Genomic DNA, 26,577 nt, shown 5'->3' on the forward strand with positions numbered 1-26,577 from the left:
ATTCTAGGCCACTGTCTCATAAACACTAATTGAATATTGTGCTTTCATTCCAGAAGCAACAAAATACCTCTCAGTGAGAAAGCACTTCTAAAAATTCATATCAAAAGTCACCCCTTAAGAACACGAGAGAGATTATACATACCAGACTGTTCTTGTTCCCTCCTGGGCTTCTTACCTTCATTTTCTGTGTTGGCGGGCACAGAGTCGACCCCAAAAGGATGCCAGGGCTGGAGATCGTCCAGGCTGAACTCTCCATTCACGGGAAGAAGCTCCACAGTGGTTTTGGTTTCAGTCAAAGATGGCATGAGAGCATCATTGCCATAACTGATTCTTGGTTCGCTGATCATGTTGGCCAAGACATCGTCCGAGTAGTTCTGCTCTTTCTGAAGCAGCTCATCTGAACAAAACAAAGCCACGTCTTTGGTGAGTAACGCAACAATCACAACAGAAGGAGCAGCGGCGGCTACCATCTGCTGTCTGCCAGGCACGACTGTAACTACTTGACATGCATGATCTCATTTACAGCCACGAGGTGGGTACCATCATCATCTCCATCCTACAGATGTGAAAACTGAGGCACACGGTAGTTAAGCCACTTACACAAAATCATAGCTAGCAATGCCCAAGGTGGGATTTGAGCCCAGGTAGAGTGGCTTAGACCAAGGCCGATGCTCTGACCCGCTGCACCACGCCCCCTAGTGGTGAAAAACCTTGAGAGGTAAACGGCCCTTCTCTCCTAGTCTACTGTGATCACAGAGGAATGGAGAGCATGCTTTGGTGGGGTGTTTGCAGTGGAGTGGCGGCAGTATGCAAGGTACAGTTTCTTTCAAGCCAAAGGACATATCCAGCGAATCCCTAGTCTTTCCATGAACATGTGTAAGGACAAGAAAAGCGTAAGTGATGGGCCGCCTGCCTGCTCCATTCTTCAACAGTTCTCATTGTTTTGCCTTGAAAAAAAATCTGTCTTTCTCAAAGGCTCCCAGGTGCTGCACGATATATGTTCTGAGGCAACAAAGAAGGCCAGTTTTGGCCTTGCAGACGTGAAGCTCTGCTCCAGCCTTCTCTTCTGTGGGATAAACAGCCCCGCCTGCCAACATTTCTCATGGGCTCTCAAACCAAATATCCTGTCTTTCTTTGCTGCGTCTTGTTTGCGTCTCGTTTCAAAAAATACTATCAGTTACCCCTTTTCAAAACTGACTAAACAAAATCAACTCTATGGAACATAATCAACCTATCTGAAGTTCTTGTAGACCAGTGAAAATTCCCAAATTACACGTTTCATTATTGAAATGCATTTTTACCGTAAAAAAGAGCTGGGAACATAACCCTGTATTGAGTGCAATTGCAGTTTTAAAAACTGAGTATCACAAGATCTGTGATTCTCCTATTATGTTACCAAAGATTCACCAGGTTTTTCTGTGTGACATATTTTTAACATTAGAGACTTATAAATAGCATGTGTGCTATCAACAATAACATTAATCAGAACTTTTCACTTTCCAATCATACCTCTGTCAAGAGTTTACTGTATTATATATTTCAAACCAATCATTGGTTAGTATTATTGATGTAGAAAATGAAAAAAGTAAAATCAGGATTTAAATTTGATTTGTAACATCTTACTATTATCCTTCACATTCTCTTCTAAATTCACAAAAAAATTATCTGAAAAATTAAAATTCTGTTCAAATATATCTATTAAAACAGTTTGACGGACTAGCATTAAAGTATGAGATTAATGTCCTTCTATGAAGTCAGTTTTATTGCAAGATATTTTAAATGATAAAATCTCAAGCAAATTGGTCCTCTTGAAGTCTAATTTGAGTTATAATATATATCTGTTTGCTGGGGTACCATTCTAAAATTCAATATTTGATGCTTGCAATGACCTTTCCCATACAGATAAAAGGCCCGCATTACATTTCTTCCAATTTTTTCATGTCTTACAGAGTCATAGGTAATGGCTAATAACTTAGCCAATGTCTACTTTAATAAATTAAATGGGTCTTTTATATAAATCTTATGCTTGTGACTGTTAAGTAGTTAAAATATAAAGAGAGGATCTTCTGGAATAATTATTGGCGCTTACATGTTCATCTTGTGAGGGAATGAATAACCTTTGCCAGCGGGATCTGCTCCTGGCCCCACCTGGCGCCATGTTGTTCTTGGTGTCTTTGTGGCATTTACCATCACTTAACCTCTTCCTCCATCTGGAAATTTTTTCTCTTTGTCTTGTATACACAGTACTGAGCTTATTTCCTGTGATTTCTCTGAGTAACTCTCTGCTCATTTTTTCTAATCTCTTCGTCTCTGTCATTTTCTTCTTGTATCTCTTTCCATCTCTTTCTTCAGTTCTTCATTTGGAAATCCCAACCACTCTTAAAACGCTAAGGACTCCCAACTTTTGGTTGAATCTGAAATGTATTTCCCCAGCTCTGACTTCTCCCTCCCACTCTAGTGTATATATTTCTAACAGTTTGCTGGAACTATTAACTTAGATCTTCCATGAACTTAGTATGTACAAAACTGAGCTCAAGGCTCTCCTCCTGCCTTCCCATTTTCTAATCATGGCAGAACTATTCTCCCAGCCACAGGCTTGAAACCTTCAGAACCATCTGTGACTCTATATTTTTGTGTCCCATACTTGAATTACTGACGGCTCCTTTTTAATTCCATTTTTGGATTCTCTCGTATTCATTTCTCACTCCCCTTTTCCATTACCCACCTCCCTTGAGACATCATTACTTTTTGCCTGGATAATTGTGATAATTCTCTCCTCAGTGCTCTCCCTCCTCTAATTTTTATCCCTCTGTTTGCCAGATCTTTTCCTGATATTAAGGAATGGCTCCACCCCATTTCAACGGCTTCTCAGTTTCTAATGACTTAATCCCAAACGCCTCTGCCAAATGTTAAAGGCCCTCTGGGATCTGGGCCCGCCTCATCTTTTTAGCCATCAGGCTCACAGCTCTTTGCTGTATACACCTGTGATATTGTGATTTATAATAAGAAATATTTATTTGGTCTTTATAGGCACAGAGGTACTAAAACCCTTGGAACTTCTTAGGTGATGAGACCTATAAAGGTGTCTTGTTACATTAATGAGGTGACTTCTGAAAGCCCCTAGGTCACCTAAGGATGGGGGCTTGTCACCAGGGGAACTAACAACATGCTTAGAAGGTTAGAACTTTCAGCCTCACCCCCAATGGCCAATGATTTAATCAAACATACCTATGTAATGAAGCCTCTGTAAAAACCCCAAAGAATAGGGTTCGCATTATTTACAATAGCCAAAATATGGAAGCAACCTAAGTGTCCACCACAGGTGAATCGATAAAGAAGATGTGGTACATATACATACAATGGAGTATTACTCAGCCATAAAAAAGAAATGAAATTTTGCCATTGGCAACAACATGGATGGACCTATAGAGTATTATGCTTAGAGAAATAAGTCAGACAGAGAAAGACAAATACTGTATAATATCACTTATATGAGGAATCTGAAAAATACAACAAACTAGTGAATATAACAAAAAAGAAACAGACTCACAGATAAAGAGAACAAACTGGTTACCAGTGGGGAGAGGGGAGGGACAAGATATGGATAAGGGTTTAAGAGGTACAAACTACTATGTATATAATAAATAAGCTACAAGGATATATTGTACAGCACAGGGAATATAGCCAACATTTTATAATAACTATAAATGGGGTATAAGCTTTCAAAATTGTGACTCACTATGCTGTACACCTGAAACTTATATTATAAATCAAGTATACCTCAATAAAAAAAGGGAAGAAAAGAATTAATAAGTGAATTTAGCAAGGCTGCGGAATAAATGGTCAATATAAAAACTCAGCTGTATTATATACTCACAACAATTAGAAAGTAAACATTTAAAAGATATGCTATGTAAAAAAAAGAATAGGGTTCGGAGAGCTTCAGCATTGGTGAACACGTGACGTGGAGATGTGGGAGCGTGCTGGGCTGGGAGCGGGCAGGAGAGCTCTGAGCTCCTTCCCACATACTCTGCCCTATCCTTCTCTTGTTCCTGAGTTAAATCCTTTTTTAATAAACCTGCTGGTTTATTAAAAATCCAGTAAGTAAAACATTTATCTGTGTTCTGTGAGCCATTCTAGGAAATTAATAGAACCTGAGGAGGAGGTGGCTGGAGTCTCTGATTCACAGATGGCCATCAGAAGGCCAGGTGACAACCAGGACTCGAGACTGGCTGTGGAGGGGAGCGGGGTGGGCAGTCCTGTGGGACTCAGCCCTTGCTTGACCTGTGGACTCTGACGCTACCTTTCAGGTAGTAGTATCAGCATTGCGTTGAACTGCAGGACACTCAGCTAAACGCTGGAGAATCACTTGTTGGTGTGGGGAGAACTCCACACATTGGAATTGGTGTCAGAATCATAATACCACATCTGAACGCTCTGGATTACTCTCAGATGGGACCATGCATTCCCCTCAGGACACCTTTGCTCTCTGTTCCTGCTACCTGGGAAGCCCATCTCTGCTTATATAAACTATAGTGAACTCTTATAGAGTTCATTGTATTGGGCCCAGCTCCAACGCCCCTTCTTCTACAGCTCTCCTTCCAATAACTTTATGAGGCAGGCATCATTACCTTTACAGAACATGAATCTGAGGCCGGGAGAGGTGAATGGATTCTTCAAGATTCCATGGCCAGTAAGCATCAGTGCTGAAATCCAAGTCCTGGGCTACATAACACCAACCTCCCTGATTTAACCCCTACCTATCCAGGATCACTCTTATTCTCATCACTGGACTGTTCATTTACAGAGTAAATGGAGAAACCAGGCATTATAAGCATGACTGTTCCATAATGTCTTCCACGTGTATGTTGTAAGCTGACCTAAACACCACGAGCCCTATGGAATGGTTACTGCTTTTGTCCCCTCAAATAGGCATTTCCCAGGCATGGGAGCTGGGGGGAGTCCTGTACCCATCTCAGCCATGGCAGTAAAAAAGATAGTGTAGGGAACTGTCACAGTGGAAAATCTTACATCTGTGCTTCATAAAATAGGCACGGCATTTTAGATTGCAGCAAATCATGGTGTGCCCCCTTTTCTCTTTTATACTGTTGGCAGGAAATTTCCTCCAAATGGCTGCTAAAATGTAGAGCCCCATGGTGGTTAATTTTCCTGGTTTATGATATTCATTTTCAGAAAATGAAAGAAAAAAATATTCAACAAACATTACATTTTTGGCAGACTGAGAAGCACTTAAGCTTTAAAAAACCTTTTGGTACCAAAGCAGAAATCCACTTTCCTATCTCTATCTAACATAGGAGATTTAGAAACAACCACCTTTGGTCATCTTACTTGGAACAATGAGGTCAGTGTTGGGTTTAAGGGAAGAAAAGAGGGTGGAAATGATGGATTACTGTTAGCTGCAGTAGGATTCAATTTTGTGACCATAAAATGTCTAAGACGGCCACCTACTTCTTGACATTATTAAGGGCTCAGGATTTTACCAACTGTTAACACAATTGGCACCAGGCAATTCCTCTTATGATAATAAAAAAAAATTCAAAGCCAAATATGAACATTTCATTGTTCATTCTGAGTGGGACTTTATCTTTGAATTTTGTGGTCAGACTAATTACACAGAAACCACACTTCTACTATGTTGGTGGCCCCGATGGATTATCTTTTTATCTGAATTAATTTAATATTTTATTACAATGCTTTGATGGCATATATTGGGATGTCAAAGCTTTTAAGCATCTACATTTGCCAACTGCTGTATTCAACTAAAAGGCACATTCCCCCCCAAGACTCTTTATTTTCTTAAAGGCTAACTGATACTGCCCAAAATTGCAGCAGTTACCTCTGTAGTTAAATATCTTCTGTAATACCCAAGCATTTGAGCCTTGCAGTTAAAAGTGGAAATATTTAACTGAATTCAATGGTGGTATTCAATGGTAATATTTAACCTACAGTTTAAACAATAAAAAGATGCTTAATTTCAAATATTAAACATGCAATGAACCCCACTGTATGTTGCCCTCCTAAAAATGTTTTGAGGATGTATATCAGGCATACTTATAGTAAATAAGGGAAAGAAAACGAAACACCACCACTTAGCTATCATTGAAAATATTTAAAATATTTTAAAGAAAGCAACATCAGGGCTTCCCTGGTGGCACAGTGGTTAAAAATCCACCTGCCAATGCAGGGGACACAGGTTCGAGCCCTGGTCCCGGAAGATCCCACATGCCGCGGAGCAATTAAGCCCGTGTGCCACGACTACTGAGCCTGCTCTCTAGAGCCCACGAGCCACAACTACTGAAGCCCGCACACCGAGAGCCTGTGCTCCGCAACAAGAGAAGCCACCGCAATGAGAAGCCCGTGCATCGCCGCAACTAGAGAAAGCCCGTGCACGGCAACGAAGACCCAACGCGGCCAAATAAATAAATAAATAAATAAATTTATTTTTTAAAAAAAGAAAGCAACATCAAAAGAGATCCCCAGTAGTGATTTCAACTTCAAATGACTACCATATTTTGTTTTTGTAGAAGCAATAGACTTCCAGGATAATTCATTTTGAGAGAAATGGCCTCATAAAGGACTATGAATGGGAAACAGATGAATCCTAGATAATTCATCTAATGATCTTCTTTTAATTATTAATCCACTAGCCAAAGTCCTTCTAAAAGTTTAACTGCCATATTTTAGGTTTCAAGAAAATGAAGTTTATAAACATTAAATCAGTTCTTCTACAAGCTTCAGTTGTTAATTATTGAACTACCTTTTCCATCCTTTAAACACATTTGGGGTGGGTGGGAAACGTCCTTCACATAGAGGAGGTCCAACCTTAGTCTTTTCCCCTGTGAAACACGGCTATTAAAGGTCTGACTTGGAGACCGGTGAACATGCTCAGGCTTGCTGGTTTTTCTACTGTATAGAATTGACCCTGCATCGCTATCTTCATTTTTCCCCAATTTTCTGATTCTTCTGGTTCCTAGTGGAAAAATACACATTTATCTGCAGCCTCTTCCCCAATGGAAATTTCCTATCAACCTTGTCTAACAAGAGAGTCTCACATGATCAATTCTTATATTTTAACAAATGATTACTTATGCATTTAAAAGGACTGAGGATTACACCTCTCTACAATGCATCCCTCCACCATGCCACCCCTGCAACTGCCACAGCTGCACTGGATGTATTTATAAAAGGGATGTAATTTTTTCCCCATCAAGAAGCTCTACTATAAATCTGCTGTCATCCATTCTAGGCATTTTGCCCACACCAGGACGATGAGATCAGATTTAATTTTCCAATCACAGTCTGTGCATGTCTGATACATGGCTTAGCATATAACTACCACGCTGTTCATTATACTTAACGTCACCATGGCCTCTGAAACTCCCTAAGCCTTGGTTCCTCATCCATAAAATTAGGGGAAGTTGGATGGATGGTCTTTGTAGTTTCTTCACTTTGAATCCTGTTATTTATAATCTTGCTGTGTGGGCATCCCCTGAGAGCTTGTCGAAATGCATAATCTCAGGTTCCACCCAGAGCTAGGGAAACAATCTGCACATTTAACATGATCCCCAGGCAATTTTTAAAAAACTGAAGTATAGTTGATGTACAATATTATATAAGTTACAGGTGTACAATATAGTGATTCACAATTTTTAAAGGTTATACTCCATTTATAGTTATTATAAAATATTGGCTATATGCCCTGTGTTGTACAATATATCCTTGCAGCTTATTTTATACATATTACCTCTTAATCCCCTACCCCTATACTGCCCCTCCCCCCTTCCCTCTCTCCACAGGTAACCACTAGTTTGTTCTCTCTATCTGTGAGTCTGCTTCTTTTTTGTTGTATTCATTAGTTTGTTGTATGTTTTAGATTCCACATATAAGTGATATCATACAGTATTTGTCTTTTTCTATCTGGCTTATTTCACTTAGCATAATACATCTGATCCCAGGCGAGTCTTAAGCACATTACAGTCTGACCGCTGCCACCAGGTCTACAAAGGCATCCCTACAAAATGGCCTCAGTTATCCCCTTCCTACAAGACAAGCCTCAAAACAAAACAAGGTGTGAAAGGTGAGTATGGCCAAGAAACAATATTGCCAGAAGAAACCTTGTTGCAAAACACCTCAAAGGCGTGTTCATAAACCCAACCCACTCTATTGCCTTGAAGCTGTCATTCACGATAACATTTTTCTGAACCAGAGGGCCACAGGAAAGGAAAGACTAGTTATGAATTTCCTTTGTTTTGCCAGACTATTTGTCAGGCAGGAAATTACATAGGAGCCAGAGCAGGAAAGTGTTCAGGAAACAAACAGGTCATTGTTATTCAGACCCTGAGAAAAATAATGTACTTAAAAAAGTAGAGGGCACCAGAGGACATACTTCACTGCTGTGCTCTCCCCTATAAAGACTGAATTTACGTCTAAGCGTGGACTGACTTAGAGTTCAATGGAGCAGAAGTTGTTTGAAATGCTGATTTGGGGGAGAACCTATGTAGTCTCCAAGTGATTACTGCACACGGCTGGGATGTTTCGATCTGCGTGTGACTGGTGGCACAGCAATACTGTGATGGAATTGTGTCATGCTATGACATCTTGATGGCATGAGATCAACGGCACCAATGACGCCTTCCATGCCTGTGGCCTTTACATAGCTGTTAGCTCATTTGATACCCACATCAACCTTCATAATGGGACTACTACCCCCAATGACAATTGAGCAAACTGTGACACCAACCTCGAGAAATACATTTAAAGTTATCGAGTAGCAGAACTGGGACCTGAACACAAGTATCCCGATTCCTAGTGCAACCTTCTCACTATTCCATTGAAAAAAAACCATTTTATGGAGGACATGGCTATTTCACTTTGACCAGAAACTACTATTATAAAAATACATCCACATCTATCATCACAAGCATCCTGTTTTGCATACATTATTTTTGATCGATTTGGAAAGTGATGAATTTAAAGATATCTTTTTTACACGTGAAGAAACCAAGGTAATCACAGAGCCGGAGTGCAAGGTCACAGAGCTTCTTGATGGTGGGGCAGAGCTGAAAGGCCAGGTGGTTCCCAGCTGCACAGCCATGAACTGCTCCCTTTTCTAAGTGAGGCTTACCTGCCACTCCTGGTTTTTTTTTTTTTTTTTTTTTTTTTTAATGGCTGTGTTGGGTCTTCGTTTCTGTGCGAGGGCTTTCTCTAGTTGTGGCAAGCGGGGGCCACTCTTCATCGCGGTGCGCGGGCCTCTCACTATCGCGGCCTCTCTTGTTGCGGAGCACAGGCTCCAGACGCGCAGGCTCAGTAGCTGTGGCTCACGGGCCCAGTTGCTCCGCGGCATGTGGGATCTTCCCAGACCAGGGCTTGAACCCGTGTCCCCTGCATTGGCAGGCAGATTCTCAACCACTGCGCCACCAGGGAAGCCCGCCACTCCTGTTTTGATGGTCCACCCTCAGCAGCAGTTTCTCCTCTCACCCATCTCCCACTTCTTTTTTTTTTTTTTTTTTAACATCTTTATTGGAGTATAATTGCTTTACAATGGTGTGTTAGTTTCTGCTTTATAACAAAGTGAATCAGTTATACATATACATATGTTCCCATATCTCTTCCCTCTTGCATCTCTCTCCCTCCCACCCTCCCTATCCCACCCCTCCCACTTCTTTAGATTTCCCTTTCTCTGGTAGACTGGTATAAGTATGATGGCTACATGAACTGTCATTAGGTTTCACCGATTCTGAGTCAAATTTAAGATAATTTAGACTGCTTTGGATTTTGAGCGATTTAAATTTACAAGGCTGCCATATTTTCCAACCTGAGGAAAAAATGAGATATATTATCACAAAGCAAAACTGTTCCGCAAATCTAGTTTTTATTTTGACCTCCCAGAAAACTGGGTCAGTCCTCTTATTTTTAGCTACACTATCAACCCTGAAAATCTCTCACAGTCTCAAAATTCAGACTCCATGTCTGAATCTGGGTTTATTTTTCTTTAGTAGTTTCTTGGGCAGAGATTTTAAATGGAGCATGCTTTGTCCACTTATGGCAACAAACTATCCCTGAAGGTGATATAAACATGGCTACATGTCACTTGTGAGAACATCCCTTGTTGCAAGTGACATTTTCCTGAAGCATCACTTGTCTCGCTTCAAATGGAGCGTACAGAAGTTGTTCCTTTTCAAGACAAATTTCCTTTTGACTTTCAAACAACGCAGATCAAACAACTTAGACCTACCAATGGCCGTCAGAAATCAAGATAAAAGTCAGTCAGGCTCCCTGGTTTCTATCCTACTTCATGTTTACTTGTGGAACTTGAGCCAATGACCTGATCTTATTTCCAACCACAGCAGGAGTCTTGGTCCCGCCTGGGTAGTCAGGAGCCTAAGCAATCCTGAGGGGAAAAATCTTCTAAAGTTTAAGCTAAAAACCAAGTTTACATATTACAGAAAGAATCTCAAAGCATGCTGTGTTGAGGGCGTAATTCACATATACAAATGTGTCCTAGTTTTGAAGAAACAACACATAGTGAAGAATTTCAGTGTAAAGGGCTAATCTGTAGTGCCAGCTTTAGCCTGTGTATGTATGGATGTTTTCCTCTGGTTAATACATATAGTGAAAATGCATATATGTCCATGAATGTAAGCAGATGCAGACTAAATGTCCTCTGCAAACTAAATTAAAATAAATGTGATTTTTATGCCTTATATCCCTTAAACAAAAGTCAAGTATTTCTTATGGCCTTCAACCTAGCATCTGTTAGACTAAATGTCTAAATGCTAGACAAACCTAGCATTTGTCTCTTCACATGCTAGAGGAAAAACTGGCTGTCTTGGGGTAGTTGAGAGATATATACTTTTATGGCTAAGCTCAAGGAGTTTCAAAGTAATTATGATTATGTAGAATTTTCTCTTCAAAATTGTCTTTAAGAGCCTAACCCCTGCAGCATCACTTCACTGTGATCCCTCCTTATATAAAAATGTAGTTTGGTGCTAATTATGAGTCACATACATTCAGTGCAAAGAAAACAAAAGAAACAAAAATTCACTTGCCATCCCACCAAAAATAATTTTTAACATAGTTTTACCCTTTACGGAATCAATTATTTCATCTCGTCCCCTCATCACTTTATTATCTAGTTGTTACGACTGTGGTCAAGGACACAGAATTTTGTGAGATTACTGAAGAAGGCCCCTGGAATTGGAGTTATCAGATTTGAGGACACAGAGAGACGCAATCACAAGAATCCGTATTTCTCCAGTTCCATTCCAGAGTATGTATTTCTTTGTTCTCTGGTAGGTTGTTCTGCATAGTTGGTACAGTTTATTGTTTGTTTCTTTGTACTTATAAGTTCTCCGCTATACAGTAAATTGGAAACATGAAATAAAACCTGAGGTTTGCTCTATCTGGGTCAGTATCACATTTCATTTTTAAAAAATTGCTCAGGCTTTTAGTGAGCACAAGAAAGGATAATGAGGAAGATTATTTTTAAAAAGTACTCAAATGACTGTTTAACTGCTCTTGCATACACTTTTATAAATGCAAAGTCATTCTGGAAACTGTATACAATCTGAGCACATACTCCCCTGGAGCCTTCGCCGTGGATGCTGGGGCATTCTGGGTACCAACCCACGATATCCCCCCTTTTGCTCCACCTCAGCTCTAAACCAACTAAGAGAGAGCAGCTGGAGATTAAAACATCACCTTTACTTCTGATAAAGGCCAGGCCCTCACCAGCCCACAGGATGTGAGTCACATATGGGGCACATGGCTTGTCAAGCTCTGTGCAGACTGGATTTCAGCCCCACCCTGTACCCCCAGCTGCACGTGACAAGGGAGGGAGTCTGAGCGATGCCCCTACCAGTGTGTCCTGTCCAACCTGCACACTGTAAGCAGTGGTCCTGTCTGATTGGCACCTCCTCCCAAACATGTCAGAGAGTCTTTCTCACCTGGGTAAGAGACACCCTATGGGCAACAGTGCCCCTCTCAACAGCTAGTAATCATTCTCTGCTATGCTATGAGAACAGTGCACACTAATTGATTCATATCTGAAAAACGCCTAATTGACAGAACTCTATACAGGCATACAATAAAGGCAATACTTCGCTTTATTATGCTTTGCATTTTTTTACGGACTGAAGGCTTCTGGCCACCCTGTGTCAAGCAAGTCTATTGATGCCATTTTCTCAACAGCATTTGCTCACTTTTTGTCCCTGGATCACATTTTGGTAATTGTTGCAATATTTCAAACTTTTTCATTATTATTATATTTGGAGGGTGATCTGTGATCAGTGATTTTTGATGTTACCAATGCAAAAAGATTACAGCTCGATAAAGGCTCAGATGATGGTTAGCATTTTAAGCGATAAGGTATTTTCTAGCTGAAGTAAGTACGTTGTTTTTTAGACACAGTGCTGTTGCATACAAAAGACTACAGCATAGTTTAAACATAACTTGGACATGCACTTGGGAAACCAAAGAATTCACATGACTAGCTTTATTGAGATATTCGCTTTATTCTGGTGGTCTGGAACCGAGTTTGCAATTATCTCTTAGGTATGCCCGTACTTTGAAGGATGTAAGGTATCGGTTACCAACGCTGGCTAGCTCATGGTAGAAAGTAACATTTTCAACATGCATACATAGGTGATTTCACGCAAAGAGCCTAAGATTTATGCTGGTAAGCAGAAGGGGTGCAGGCAAGGGTGGATAAGATCAGCGCAAATCACAAGGGGGGAGGCTCCTGTTCCTGTAGACAGCGTAGCATGTTTGTATACGTGGTGGTGCATCTGAAAGGTTCATTTATGCAGATTGAAAAAAACCACATCAGCCCTCTATGCTCTTCTGCACACTGGCCTATTTTTGTTTTCTTTAACACAAAATGGTTCTGCAGTGAACATTTTTAGAATGTTCTTTCTCTTCTGCAGTAGTAGACTCACGGGATCCCTTAACAATACAGGGGGAACCAAGCCTGGCGATGGGAAGTGCTTGGCATCTGAAGCTTGGAGATGGATGCAAAGTGTCTGTCTTTGGGGAAGCATTAATAGAGCAGATGTGGAGAGGCTGAAAGGACTCACTTTAAGAAAATTAATCTGGAGTCAAGAAAATTAGAATCATTTTATTATTAATTAATGAGCTCATTCATTCATTCATTTATTCAGCTGTTCAGCAATCCTACATCTTCCAGGCCAGTGCAGGAAATAACTAAGGCAGTTTCTTTTTACTCAAAGCTCACGGCCTCAGAGGAAAGATGGACATAAAAGTAATTCCTATACAAATACTATGGTAAGGGGTATAGACAGAGCAAGAAAGAAACAAACTGGGACTTTGGGGTGGGGGAGATAGTGATATTACAGGTTTGCTAAGGAAGACAGACTACTGTTCTAGTAGATACAAGTGCATGGATCAAGGCACAGAGGATGGGCTGCCCAAGAGTTGGGACTCTTCTGGTTCCTGGGACACAAGGGAGGTGAAAAGGGAAGCAGCTTAGACAGAAGCTAGGGGCTTTACATTTGTGGGCTATACACAGGGCGAAGGAATATACTGACCTGCACGAAGAGTATGCCATTAGCAAAATCCAGACTATGGTTATTCCATGGGTTGAGTGGCCTGCAGTTCAGTAATAAGTAAATTATAAAGAAAAGAAAAGGAGAGAGGGGAAACCTGAGGATTATAAAATCCTAAAGAGACATGTCAACATTAAAAAAAAGGGGAAGAAGATAGTGGGCAAGGATGTACACTAGTGATAAAAACTGAAAGCCATTCAAGGAAGTGATACAAAGAACAACAGTGTTACTTTGGAGGTGGTGGGAGGTGCACAGGGGAGGTTGTAACTGGGATAGGGTCGGGGTGCTATCGGGTGGCTGGTGATATTTTTATTCTTGACCTCAGTTTTGTCCATCAAAAGAGCAAATGTGGGGGGAGAAAGACAGGTTCTATTTAGACATGTTGAGTTTGTGATATTCCAACACATCATGGTGGAGAGGTTGGAGCCCCTGGAAATATGGGCCTGGAGAGCTCATGGAAAGACTGAAACAGGCCCACTGGGAGGCACTGGGATGAAAATGGGAGTTTTCCCACTTTCCCAGGTATTTTAGTAAAAAAGCCCACATTAGATTCCCCCCAGAGGGATTTATCGTACGTTGAATTCTGCTAGATAATGAACAGTTCCATCCACAGTGAAGTGTCGCATCCTCACTAAAAATTCTTTACAGTGTTGAACTGCTGTGCTTAACAATAACATCAGATTGGTGGTTACTGTTAAGAACGGCAGGGAGCAAAGTATTTTGCATCCAGAAAGCGTCACAGGTCTTCTCCTCACCCCCCCCCCCTTAAATCCAATCATTTCAGTATGAGCACCCATGAGATGATGAAAAAAAAAAAAAAAAAAAAAGCAACCTTATTTTTTTTATTCTGCAAAGAACTAATGAGAAAACTGTGTAGGAGATAAAAAATAAAGTAGACCCAACCCTTTTGCTAATTTACCTTTGAATAAGCTCTCCCTTCAGACAATGATGAAATGAAATGGGGGTGCTGTCACTGAGGCCAGCCAGCTCTGCTTCAAGTTCCCTATAAGCCACGAATCCTGGTGCCAGAGGTGTGTTCCGTTGAACATGGTGGAAAATTACCCCAGATGACCACGTCCTCACCAAGAATGGATAACCCATTTTGCTGCCTGAGACAACTGTTTCCACGATACACTCCTTGCTGCCTTGTAACAGGGATCTTGCCCTAGTCTTTCCTTCTAAACTGTTTCTAATCTCCGCACTTTCCAATCTCAGCACTAGACCTCATCCAAGCCGCTGATGCTTTTCCTGTTGAAAACTTACCTGGAATTCTAGTAATTTCCCTTCTTCAAAAAAGTTGCTTAAAAATGTTACTTTCATCTCAGCAGAGTTAATCTTTTCTCTCCTCCACCCTGCTCTGAAAAAGTCTCAACTCAGAAATAAAAAAACAAAAAACAGACTTCATCTTAAACTATGATATACTATATAAAGAGTTATCAGTTTGGTCTCAGATTTCTATTCGTTCCCCCTTTTACACAATCAGATTAAAAATATAACTAGCTTTCTCTGAATATACAGTATCAAAACATGATCATCTTCAATAATACGTAAATAATTAACCTCAAAATTTAGAGCCCTCTACACTAATTACCACAGGGCTCCAACAACCTTTTGTGTGTGTGTTTGTGATATAAGCAGTCTTTATTCGAACATACTATAAGCTTCAACAACAAATTAAAAAATGATTCACATTACGGTGCATTTATCCATGTCTTTTCATCTTCCAAGTGCAGTAAACATTAATTAACCTTGGCTAATTAAAACAGTCATGGTTTACAAATTTACTCATTAATCAGCCTCAAGCAAATGCAAAGGATTTAAAGCCTATCACAATTTGAACCAATTAAATATGGAAATTATTTTTTTTTAAATGAAGAGGTCATAAAAAAACATGCAGTCCTTTGACTTAAATTTGATAGTGTTTTAGAAAGAAACTTGGACAATTTTTTGGATTTGTAGAAGTCAAAGGAAATTAAAAATAAAACTGCCTGGGACTTCCCTGGCAGTCCAGTGGTTAAGACTGCGCTACCACTGCAGGGGGGGCGGGTTCCATCGCCGGTTGGGGAACTAAGATCCCCCATGCCCGTGCGGTGTGGCCAAAAAATATATAAAAAATCAAAAAAAACCTGCCTGGTATGGGTTGAATTGTGTTCCCCCTCCAAAATATACCAATGTCCTAACCGCCAGTGCCTCTGAATATCACCTTATTTGGAAATGGGGTCTCTGCAGATGTATCAAGTCGAGATCCTACTAGAATAAGGCCCTCAATCCCATATGGACCCTACAGGAGTAAGGCGGGCTCTTGGTCGTATTGGAAAAGACACACAGGCAGAGGTTGGAGTGAGGTATCTACAAGCCAAAGAAACGTCAGTGATTATCAGCCACAGCAGATGCAAGAAAAAGGAATGAAACAGATACTCCCCTAGGCTCTTCAGAGGGAGCATGGTCCTGTGGACACCTTCATTTTAGACTTTTAACCTCCAGAATGGTGAAAGAATAAATTTCTGTCGTTTTAGGCCATCCAGTTTATGGTCATTTGTTCTGGCAGTCCCAGGAAACTATTACACTACCCATATAAGTGAATATTAACCATCTGCTAATGAGATAGCCATTTCTGACTATAAATAAACATACAAGAGTAGAATGTAGATTTTTAGGGGGCCCTTTATTCAAGGCTGGGATAAGTGGATTGGAGAGGGGTGAAGAGCTCTATAATCGAATAGTCTAATTCGGCCCCATCAGTGCAGAGATGTTTTCCCTCTGAACACCAGAAAGTGCTTCAATGGAGACCAAAAGGTTTCTCTGTTTTAGCTCTCAGCATCTCTCTTCCCTTCTACAGGGAAACCATCCACTTCCTTTTCTGGACCCTCACTGGCTGCACGGGAATTCTGGGTACCAGTGTCAACGCAAGCTCAGCAAGGAAGTGGAAGGGCTTCAGTTTCAAAAACCTTGTAAACACAGAGGTTACGTTATGTCCTTTCTAAGAAGCTAGAAGCTGAATTGTCCTTGGCAGCACAACGCATGGCAAATGCCTGGCAGGTTTCAGGTTTTATTAACTCTAGGGTGATGAAAGCATAACCATCTCTCATGCCAGAACTAAGTCTGCATATGCCAGTGTGACGTAGGTCATACCTCCATTCAGCAGCTAAACGGAGTGATGCTTGAATAGCTGGAGTCATCTGTAACGTTCAGCATATCAATTTTAACTTAAGAGCTCATTCAACAAGCTGGAACTTAATGAAACTTCTCCAGGGGCCTAAAGTTTTACTTTTATTCTTGTATGAGATATGGATGATTGGAATAGAATATTTTACAGAATGAATGTTTACTACAACTAGGTTATTTGTGACTTTTGGCTCAAGACATGAGAAAAGATGGCTACCAATAGCTGGTTGTGGATTTATCCTGCTCTACTTTGTTATCCTGTCTGGTCTGTCCTTATGCCCCAACACTGGGAATGCTTGGCTTTAGTCACTTAGAGATGAAGAGAAGAATATGGAGAAATTAGTAAAAGAACAACATTTAAAAATCCAGGGCTTCCCTGGTGGCACAGTGGTTGAGAGTCTGCCTGCTAATGCAGGGGACGCGGGTTCGAGCCCTGGTCTGGGAAGATCCCACATGCCGCGGAGCAGCTGGGCCCGTGAGCCACAATTACTGAGCCTGCGCGTCTGGAGCCTGTGCTCTGCAACAGGAGAGGCCGCGATGGTGAGAGGCCCGCGCACCACGATGAAGAGTGGCCCCCGCTTGCCGCAACTGGAGAGAGCCCTCGCACAGAAACGAAGACCCAACACAGCCATAAGTAAATAAATAAATAAATAAAATTAAAAATCCATCAAATCTCTCCATGTCCAGTGTATGCTTTTTATATATCAAAGAGGTCTGTGTTTGAAGTTCACAAAGAGAGAGTGGAAAGCTGCTGACATGAAAACTGGTTTCAGTGACTTAGGGTAGAGAAGCAGGAAAAATGTCTTTCACGGCCTCCCTTGACCTCTGAGGATGAAAGAACCCACACGCACTAAATAGATGATGCTTGAGGAATACTGAAGACGGGGTACGCGGGATCTATCCAAAAACATGGTGTAGCCAACTATTATGGACTGGATTGTGTCCCCCCCCCTCCCCCAAATTCATATGTTAAAGCCTTAAGCCCTAATGTGACTGTATTTGGAAACAGGAGATTTAAGGAGGTAATTAAGGTAAAATGAGGTCATAGGGTGGAGCCCTATTTCAACAAGCCTGGAAGATCTCTCTCAGTTGTGTACAGAGAAAACGCCACGTGAGGACACAGCAAGAAAGCAGCCATCCACAAGCTAAGGAGAGAGGCCTCAGGAGAAACCAAACCTGCTGAGACTTTGATCTTGGACTTCCAGCTTCCAGAACTGTGAGAAAAAAAAATTCTGTTGCTTAAGCCACCCAATCTATGGTATTTTATTATGGCAGGCTGAGTTGACTAGAATGCCCACCTAGTCATACCCAGATCAAAGGAAGATCAAAGGTCAGAACAGCTTTTTCAAAGGGATTTTGTTGCTTTCTTCTTCTTTTTTTTTTTGGAAAGGTAATGGCTGAAGATGAGAAAAGGAGTGTACGTTACCAGTGGGTCACCAGGGATGTGCAGTGAATTTTATGTCCTGCCCCTTTCATAAAAATGACAAGGAAGTGATTTCTTTCAAATGTGACACAGTCCAAGGTTGGAAAGTATACTTGACCTTTGGGGCTTTTCATTTTCCTTACTTTTTCTGGCCATTTGCCAAGAAAGTTCTCAAGTGCTAGGTGCTCTGCTACCTGCCTTCACTACAGGCAGAGGGAAAATTCCAAAGGACAATTTCCTCATGCATCTGGGACATTTCCAGTTACGTGGTCTACTTGCTTTGGGGGAAAAAAATAGATGGTGTACGACTTTTATGCCAAGTCTCCACAGGAGATACTTTAAGTAGCAAAGGAATATAATCTGCATTCCTGCATTATCAAAAAAATACATACACTGTTGCTTAACAGAATGAGATGCTCTCAGGTCTGGCACCTGAAGTTGGTACCCAGCGTGCCTTGTCTTGGGAATTTTTTTTTGTCAATTCTCTAAGGAGACACACACTTCCTGAGCTAATGTTAGGCTCTCTGACAATCCTCCAAGATTAAGCTTTTACCGTTTGTCATTTACAATGCTGACAACTCCAGGTGTATTTTGTCAATTTTCCCTTTTATCCCTTATTAAAATAATATCACTTTCGATTTGAAGAGAGCCTAAATGAGTAATTTCTTTGAGTAAAATGTCAGTATCAATAATAGAAAGTGAAGAATCTAAAGAGGGAAGAAAAGATTCTGGTAGGTAGAGGAGTAAATTCACAATTTCTGAAAGCAAATAAAAGAGCAAATGGGGAAAACATTAAGAGAGACAGCATTCGCTGACTGGGGCCTGCCCTATGCGTGTTCATTTCTTTTAGAGAGAGTTAATCAAAGTTAATAAGCTGTTTATGCTAATCCCTTTTCATAGCTAATAAGAAGTCTTAACGTGGATAAAGAAAACATAGCCACCAACCCTGTCACAACTAAACAAATTCTCAATGAATTTGAACTTCAAGGTTAATAATGCTTCACTTTAATATTTCAGATAGTCACTGCTTTGGAAATAAGCACCACTAGAAATCCACATGGCTAATTTTCAATGACAGCAACTGCTATTCTTCGATGTTTAAGACCAACAGAAACATAATCTAAGCCTGTAAGAATCCTTGTATTTTTGGTACTTCATATAAACATGAGTTCTAAAACTTTTGAATATTTAAGAATCACCTGGGAAGGGTAAGGAAAATGAAGATTTTTGTAAATCAGAGGTGGAGCCCAGAGATCTGCATTTTTAACAAGAATGCCCCAACATTATTGGGCATCACTTGGCCCCAAGAGCACATGCCTTCCAGAATAACAACTTCCACACGGAGTGCGCTGGATGAGTTCTCAGGTGCTTTTCACATCCAAGGACTTAACAGCAACCAAACCAGCAAATGCCAGATAGTTTCCTCTGTCCATGGCTGATGTACAAAGGTGCAGAAATCACACAGGGCAGTGAAGGAAGCCTAAGATATGAGCTGTTGAGTCAATACGCTCATCACACTAGCCTGCTCTGCTAGTGTGGACCCATCTCTTTATTTTACATCAAAGAGATCTAGAAAGCAAGCAAGGTCTCTCTCATACATTCATACAATATTTGACTTACTGGACAGGAAACTAGGCCTTTTTTTTTTTTTGATAACTTTGTTTTAGTAACTCTGCAGACAGTCTCAACTTAATTCCTCTCTTATACCCAAAAGAGGTACTTCAGGTATAAGAAAGCTTCTCCATCAAGATGGAAAGAAGGCACTGAAGTGTTGAAAATTGGTTTTCTGCCAAAAGGAAGGCAAGAGAAATAAAGCAGAGACTTAGCCTATAAACTTGAAATCCATTCTGGCAAGGCCTGAGTACTAGATTAAAAAGGTACTTCCCCCAGTACCTACTACTACTATTCCTACTTTTCTTGAAACAGCTTCTTTTTTCTGTTTTTCTCATGATAACTGCCATTGCCAACAGCAATTTGGAAACTGTTCAGATTGATTCTTAGCAGAAAACCGAGAGGCTATTCCTGAAATTATTATTATTATCCTCGAAACACTTAAATTTGGTTGGTTTGCTTCAAGTGTTCATTCTCAGTATTAAAAAAAATTGTCAAGAACTTGTTTTGACAGACGACAACACCCTAAAAAACAGGAGGAGGGTAGCAATAGTGCGTTAGGAAGCATCTCCGTTCTTTTTTTACAGAATAGCATAGAAATTGAGATCTCTAGGGTTACAGTAGACTACAAAACCTTGGAAGAAAAAAAACAGAGATGGTCTAACACTTTCACTGATCATTTAGACTCGGGACTTAAAACCATTTCCACCTAAGTTTCTTGAAATGCTACATTTCCAGCCAACATCACGTATTGCAATTTCCCTACAATTTTAGGGGCACTGAACTCCAAACTGAGAGAAATATAAACTGAAGAGGAGTCTGAGAAGGGGGAGTCAAGTCTGCTGCATGTCATTTGTCCTTTTTTTATAGTTATTTTAAAGGCAGTGATGCTTATCAAAAAATATAAATAGTCCTGAGGGGTTTCCAGTGACAGTAGAAATGTCCCTCTCTTCTCCACAGGTGGGCCAGGATATCTGGAGGAATATGGTGTCAAATTAGAGAAGACTGTACATTTTAATTTATTAGGGAGAGGCAAGCAGTTCCAGAAAAATGTTATACCCATTTAATGATCAATAGCTTATGAAGTTCCTTTTCACTTACCCTTGTTATGACAGGGTATGACAGATTTAAAAAATTACCAATTTGATAATTTAAAAAAATTATGTTTTGATTTTTAGTATTTAATCATGAGAAGTACATCTTTTCATCTAAGACTACTCAGCAATTATGTATCTTTTTCTATAAATGGAGCTGTTGTATTTATGAATTAATCAAATACATTAACTTCATTTAGGTTTTCCCCTTAAGCACTTTTTGTGGTATATGGTTTTTTTATCATGTGGATTTAGGACACAACAGTATGGGTAAATCTAAATGGCTTATTGGTGGGCTAGAATAGATCCTCACCTGTTTATTAACTTTTCATAAGTTGAATACACTCTAAATCAGTAATTCTCAAAGTTCTACATGCATCACAGTCAGCTGGACAGCTTGTTAAAAGCTAGATTGCTAATTCCTCAACCCAGCATTGCTGATTCAGAAAGTCTGGGGTGGGACCAGAGAATGTGAATTTCTAGCAAGTTCCCAGGGGATGCTCATGATGCTGGTCCAAGAATCACAAATCTTCTAACTGAAGAATTCCTTGAAGACACGTATTTGTAATACTGGCTTGTACCTAGTAATTTCTTTCAGGAGAAACGAATGCACAAGAAATTTGATTCACACCCTCAAAGAGATTATAATTAGTACAGGACAATTAGTTGACATGTACACATAAAAACAATAGCAGACACATGTAATATATAAACTATATGATCAGAGTACAGATGCTTTCTGTTCATTAAAGAATTAAAGGGAGAGGTGACACGAGAGTTGGGGTTTTGGAAGCTCAAAAAGATCTCAGTAGGCCAAAACTGGGCAAGGGTATTGCAGGCAGATGGAGAAGCGTATGTCAATGTATCCAGGGCTGTGGACATAAGGTCAGCCTTCTTGGAAAGCTAGGCTCACGAAGGAGAATAAAGGGAACAACTATTTGCTCTGCCTGTCCAGGGTTATTTTATTATTATTTTAAAAAATTGAAGCGTAGTTGATTACAATGTCATGTTAGTTTCAGGTGTACAGCCCAGTGATTCAAATATATATATATATATATTCTTTTTCAGATTCTTTTCCCACGATTTGCTTTGCCTGTTCAGGGTTATTTTGAGAATCAAATGAGTCTTTAAAAAAAGAGAAGAAAAGAGAGCACCTACCAAGCACTGGTGCGGTACCACGGACACCTAAGGGGACGGGAGGAACTCCCAGCGACCGGGCAGGACGTGGGGGGAGTGAAGGGGGAGGAGAAGTGGAGGCGGGATGGGACTGGTGCCCCTGAGGGGCGGCTGGGAGAGGGGAAGGGATCCCACGACCGAAGGGGGAAACTGGGGGACCATTGGGAGGGCAGAGGATCCGAAGGGAGGGTGGTCAGGTTTCCCCTGCCCACTTGGGCCCCTGGGAGCCTTCTGAGATACTGGGCCTGATCCTCTGCCCACTGAGGCCCCCCCCCCAGCCGTGCAGGTCCTGAGGGAGTGGGAGGGAGGGAAGGGGGAGCAAAAGCAAAGGCTGGGCCTCCGGGACCGGCACCCCTGAGGGGCGGCTGGGGGAGGGGAGGACGTCCTACACCCAGCGGGACCCACCCATGGTTAGGGGTCCAGTGGGGACATGGGAGACCCTGGGGGAGATGGTGCGGGAGGGGGTGTGAAGGAACGGAAGGGAACGGGGCCAGTGCTTTCCCTGTCTACTTAGGCACCGGGGAGCCTGCTGGGCTCCTGGGCCTAATCCTCTGCCCTCGGAGCCTCCCTCCCTCAGTGCAGAGCCCAAGCCCCGCCCCTACACCCCCACCCGGGGCCCCACCTCTACAGTCGGAGACCCCCTCAGAGACCCCCTCCAACCGCACTGGGCCTAAACCCCACCCACACACCCTCACCCAGGGCCCTACCTCCAAACTCCAGAACTGCACACTCCAGAAGCCCCCCTTGGACATGCTGCCCCTCCCCTTCCGTGCAGGTCCTAAGCAGAGGCCCCGCCCCATGCTCAAATGACACGCCCCCACCTGCCTAGGTCCCGCCCCACCCTAAACCCCACCCCTGCCTAAGTTCAGCCCCTGCCTAAACTCCGCCCCCTTAGCCAAGGCTTTTCTTTTTTTTTTTTCCTTTTCTCTTTTCCTCTTTTAGATTGGGGTTCTGTTTTACCTTGTTGATTCTTTTATATTTTTATTTTTCCTAATAAACCTTTTATTTTTCTAATTTTATTTTATTCTTTATACATTGTTAGTGATCACTCTTTTTGGCTTGTTCCCCCCACCCCGTTTTTTTTCTGCTGTGGTTTTATTTTACCTTGTTGCAGTTGTTTCAATTACAGTTTTATTTTTCCTAATGTATTTTTTATCTTTCTAATTTTACTTTGTTTTTTATTCTTTGTACTGCTCCTTTATTTCTTTCTTACTTCCTTTTTTTTTTTCCATGCCATGAAGCTTGAGGGATCTTGGTTCCCAAGCCGGAGGTCGGGCCCAAGCTCCTGTGATGGGAACTCAGAGTCCAAACCACTGGACTAACAGAGAAACTCAGACCCGAGAGAATATCAATCGGAGTGAGGCCTCCTCATCTCAGTACCAAGACCCAGCTCTATATAACTGCCTGCAAACTCCAGTGCTGGATGTCTCAGGCCAAACAACCAATTTGGCACTAATAAAGCACCACCCATAAAAAAAAAAAAAGAAACGAAAAAAAAATATGTTACAGACAAAGGAGCAATGTAAAAACCTATAAGACCAAATAAATGAAGATGAAATAGGCAACCTACCTGAAAAAGAATTCAGAGTAATGATAGTAAAGATGATCCAAAATCTCAGAAACAGAATGGAGAAAATACAAGAAACATTTCACAAGAATCTAGAAGAACTAAAGAGCAAACAAACAGCGATGAACAACACAATTACAGAAATTAAAAATATTCTAGAAGGAATCAATAACAGAATAACTGAAGCAGAAGAATGGATAAGTGACCTGGAAGATAAAATGGTGGAAATAACTGCCAGGGAGCAGAATAAAGAAAAAACAATGAAAAGAATTGAGGAAAGTCTCAGAGACCTCTGAGACAACATTAAATGCACCAACATTCGAATTACAGGGGTCCCAGAAGAAGAGGAGAAAAAGAAAGGGTCTGAGAAAATATTTGAAGAGATTGTAGTAGAAAACTTCCGTAACATGGGAAAAGAAATAGTCAGTCAAGTACGGGAAGCACAGAGAGTACCATACAGGATAAACCCAAAGAGAAACACTCCGAGACACATATTAATCAAACTATCAAAAATTAAATACAAAGAAAAAATATTAAAAGCGGCAAGGGAAAAGCAACAAAATAACATACAAAGGAATCCCCGAAAGGTTAACAGCTGATTTTTCAGCAGGAACTCTGCAAGCCAGAAGGGAGTGACAGGACATATTTAAAGTGATGAAAGGGAAAAACCTACAACCAAGATTACTCTACCCAGCAAGGATCTCATTTAGATTCGATGGAGAAATTGAGACCTTTACAGATAAGCAAAAGTTAAGAGAAGTCAGCAGCACCAAACCAGCTTTACAACAAATGCTAAAGGAACTTCTCTAGGCAGGATACACAAGAGAAGGAAAAGACCTACAATAACAAACCCAAAACAATTAAGAAAATGGTAACAGGAACATACATATTGATAACTACCTTAAATATAAATGGATTAAATGCTCCAACCAAAAGACACAGACTGGCTGAATGGACACAAAAACAAGACCCATACATATGCTGTCTACAAAAGACCCACTTCAGACCGAGGGACACATACAGACTGAAAGTGAGGGGATAGAAAAAGATATTCCATGAAAATGGAAAGCAAAAGAAAGCTGGAGTAGCAATTCTCATATCAGACAAAATAGACTTTAAAATAAAGACTATTATAAGAGACAAAGAAGGACACTACATAATGATCAAGGGATCAATCCAAGAAGAAGATACAACAATTGTAAGTATTTATGCACCCAACATAGGAGCACCTCAGTACATAAGGCAAATACTAACAGCCATAAAAGGGGAAATTGACAGTAACACAATCATAGTAGGGGACTTTAACACCCCACTTTCACCAATGGACAGATCATTCAAGATGAAAATAAATAAGGAAACACAAGCTTTAAATGACACATTGAAGAAGATGGACTTAATTGATATTTATAGGGCATTCCATCCCAAAACAACAGAATATACTTTCTTCTCAAGTGCTCATGGAATATTCTCCAGGACAGACCGTATCTTGGGTCACAAATCAAGCCTTGGTAAATTTAAGAAAATTGAAATCGTATCAACTATCTTTTCTGACCACAACACTATGAGACTAGATATCAATTATAGAAAAAAACTGTAAAAAATACAAACACATGGAGGTTAAAAACAATATGCTAATAAATAACCAAGAGATCACTGAAGAAATCAAAAAATACCTAGAGACAAATGACAATGAAAACACGATGACCCAAAACCTATGGGATACAGCAAAAGCAGTTCTAAGAGGGAAGTTTATAGAAACACAATCCTACCTCAAGAAACAAGAAACATCTCAAATAAACAACCTAACCTTACACCTAAAGCAAATAGAGAAAGAGGAACAAAAAAACCCCCAAAGTTAGAAGGAAAGAAATCATAAAGATCAGATCAGAAGTAAATGAAGAAGAAATGAAGGAAACAATAGCAAAGATGAATAAAACTAAAAGCTAGTTCTCTGAGAAGATAAACAAGATTGATAAACCATCAGCCAACCTCTTCAAGAAAAAAAAGAAGACTCAGATCAACAGAATTAGAAATGAAGAAGAAGTAACAATTGACACTGCAGAAATACAAAGGATCATGAGAGATTACTACAAGCAACTATATGCCAATAAAATGGACAACCTCGAAGAAATGGACAAATTCTTAGAAAAGCACAACCTTCCGAGACTGAACCAGGAAAAAATAGAAAATATAAACAGACCAATCACAAGCACTGAAATTGAAACTGTGATTAAAAATCTTCCAACAAACAAAAGCCCAGGACCAGATGGCTTCACAGGCGAATTCTATCAAACTTTTAGAGAATAGCTAACACCCAACCTTCTCAAACTCTTCCAAACTATAGCAGAGGGAGGAACACTCCCAAACTCATTCTACGAGGTCACCATCACCCTGATACCAAAACCAAAGATGTCACAAAGAAAGAAAACTACAGGCCAATATCACTGATGAACATGGATGCAAAAATCCTCAAGAAAATACTAGCAAACAGAATCCAACAGCACATTAAAAGGATCATACACCATGATCAAGTGGGGTTTATCCCAGGAATGCAAGAATTCTTCAATATATGCAAATCAATCAATAAGATACACCATATTACCGAATGGAAGAATAAAAGCCATATGATCGTCTCAATAGATGCAGAAAAAGCTTTTGACAAAATTCAACACCCATTTATGATAAAAACCCTCCAGAAAGTAGGCATAGAGGGAACTTTTCTCAGCATAATAAAGGCCATATATGACAAACACACAGCCAACATTGTTCCAAACGGTGAAAAACTGAAACCATTTCCACTAAGATCAGGAACAAGACAAGGTTGCCCACCCTCACCACTATTATTCAACACTGTTTTGGAAGTTTTAGCCACAGCAATCAGAAAAGAAAAAGAAATAAAAGGAATCCAAACCAAAAAAAAAAAAAAGGAAAACTGGCAGTATTTGCAGATGACATGAT

The 26,577-nt window shown here is 40.6% G+C and overlaps 1 protein-coding gene across 6 annotated transcripts in view; it reads right to left on the minus strand.

Annotated features, from left to right (window-relative positions):
• Window positions 1-26,577, minus strand: part of LOC118894510 (amyloid beta precursor protein) — a 274,401-nt gene that overhangs the window by 26,663 nt on the left and 221,161 nt on the right. For 5 of the 6 annotated variants that reach the window (XM_036850818.1, XM_036850816.1, XM_036850815.1 and 2 more), the window contains one exon: window positions 176-397. In XM_036850818.1, coding sequence (XP_036706713.1) covers window positions 176-397 — 222 coding nt within the window. Of the gene's footprint in view, window positions 1-142; window positions 398-26,577 lie in introns of all 6 variants that reach the window. The other variant, XR_005019715.1, reaches the window with a different exon arrangement.

Source organism: Balaenoptera musculus, chromosome 4 (assembly GCF_009873245.2).
Source record: "Balaenoptera musculus isolate JJ_BM4_2016_0621 chromosome 4, mBalMus1.pri.v3, whole genome shotgun sequence".
Classification (NCBI taxonomy): domain Eukaryota; kingdom Metazoa; phylum Chordata; class Mammalia; order Artiodactyla; family Balaenopteridae; genus Balaenoptera; species Balaenoptera musculus.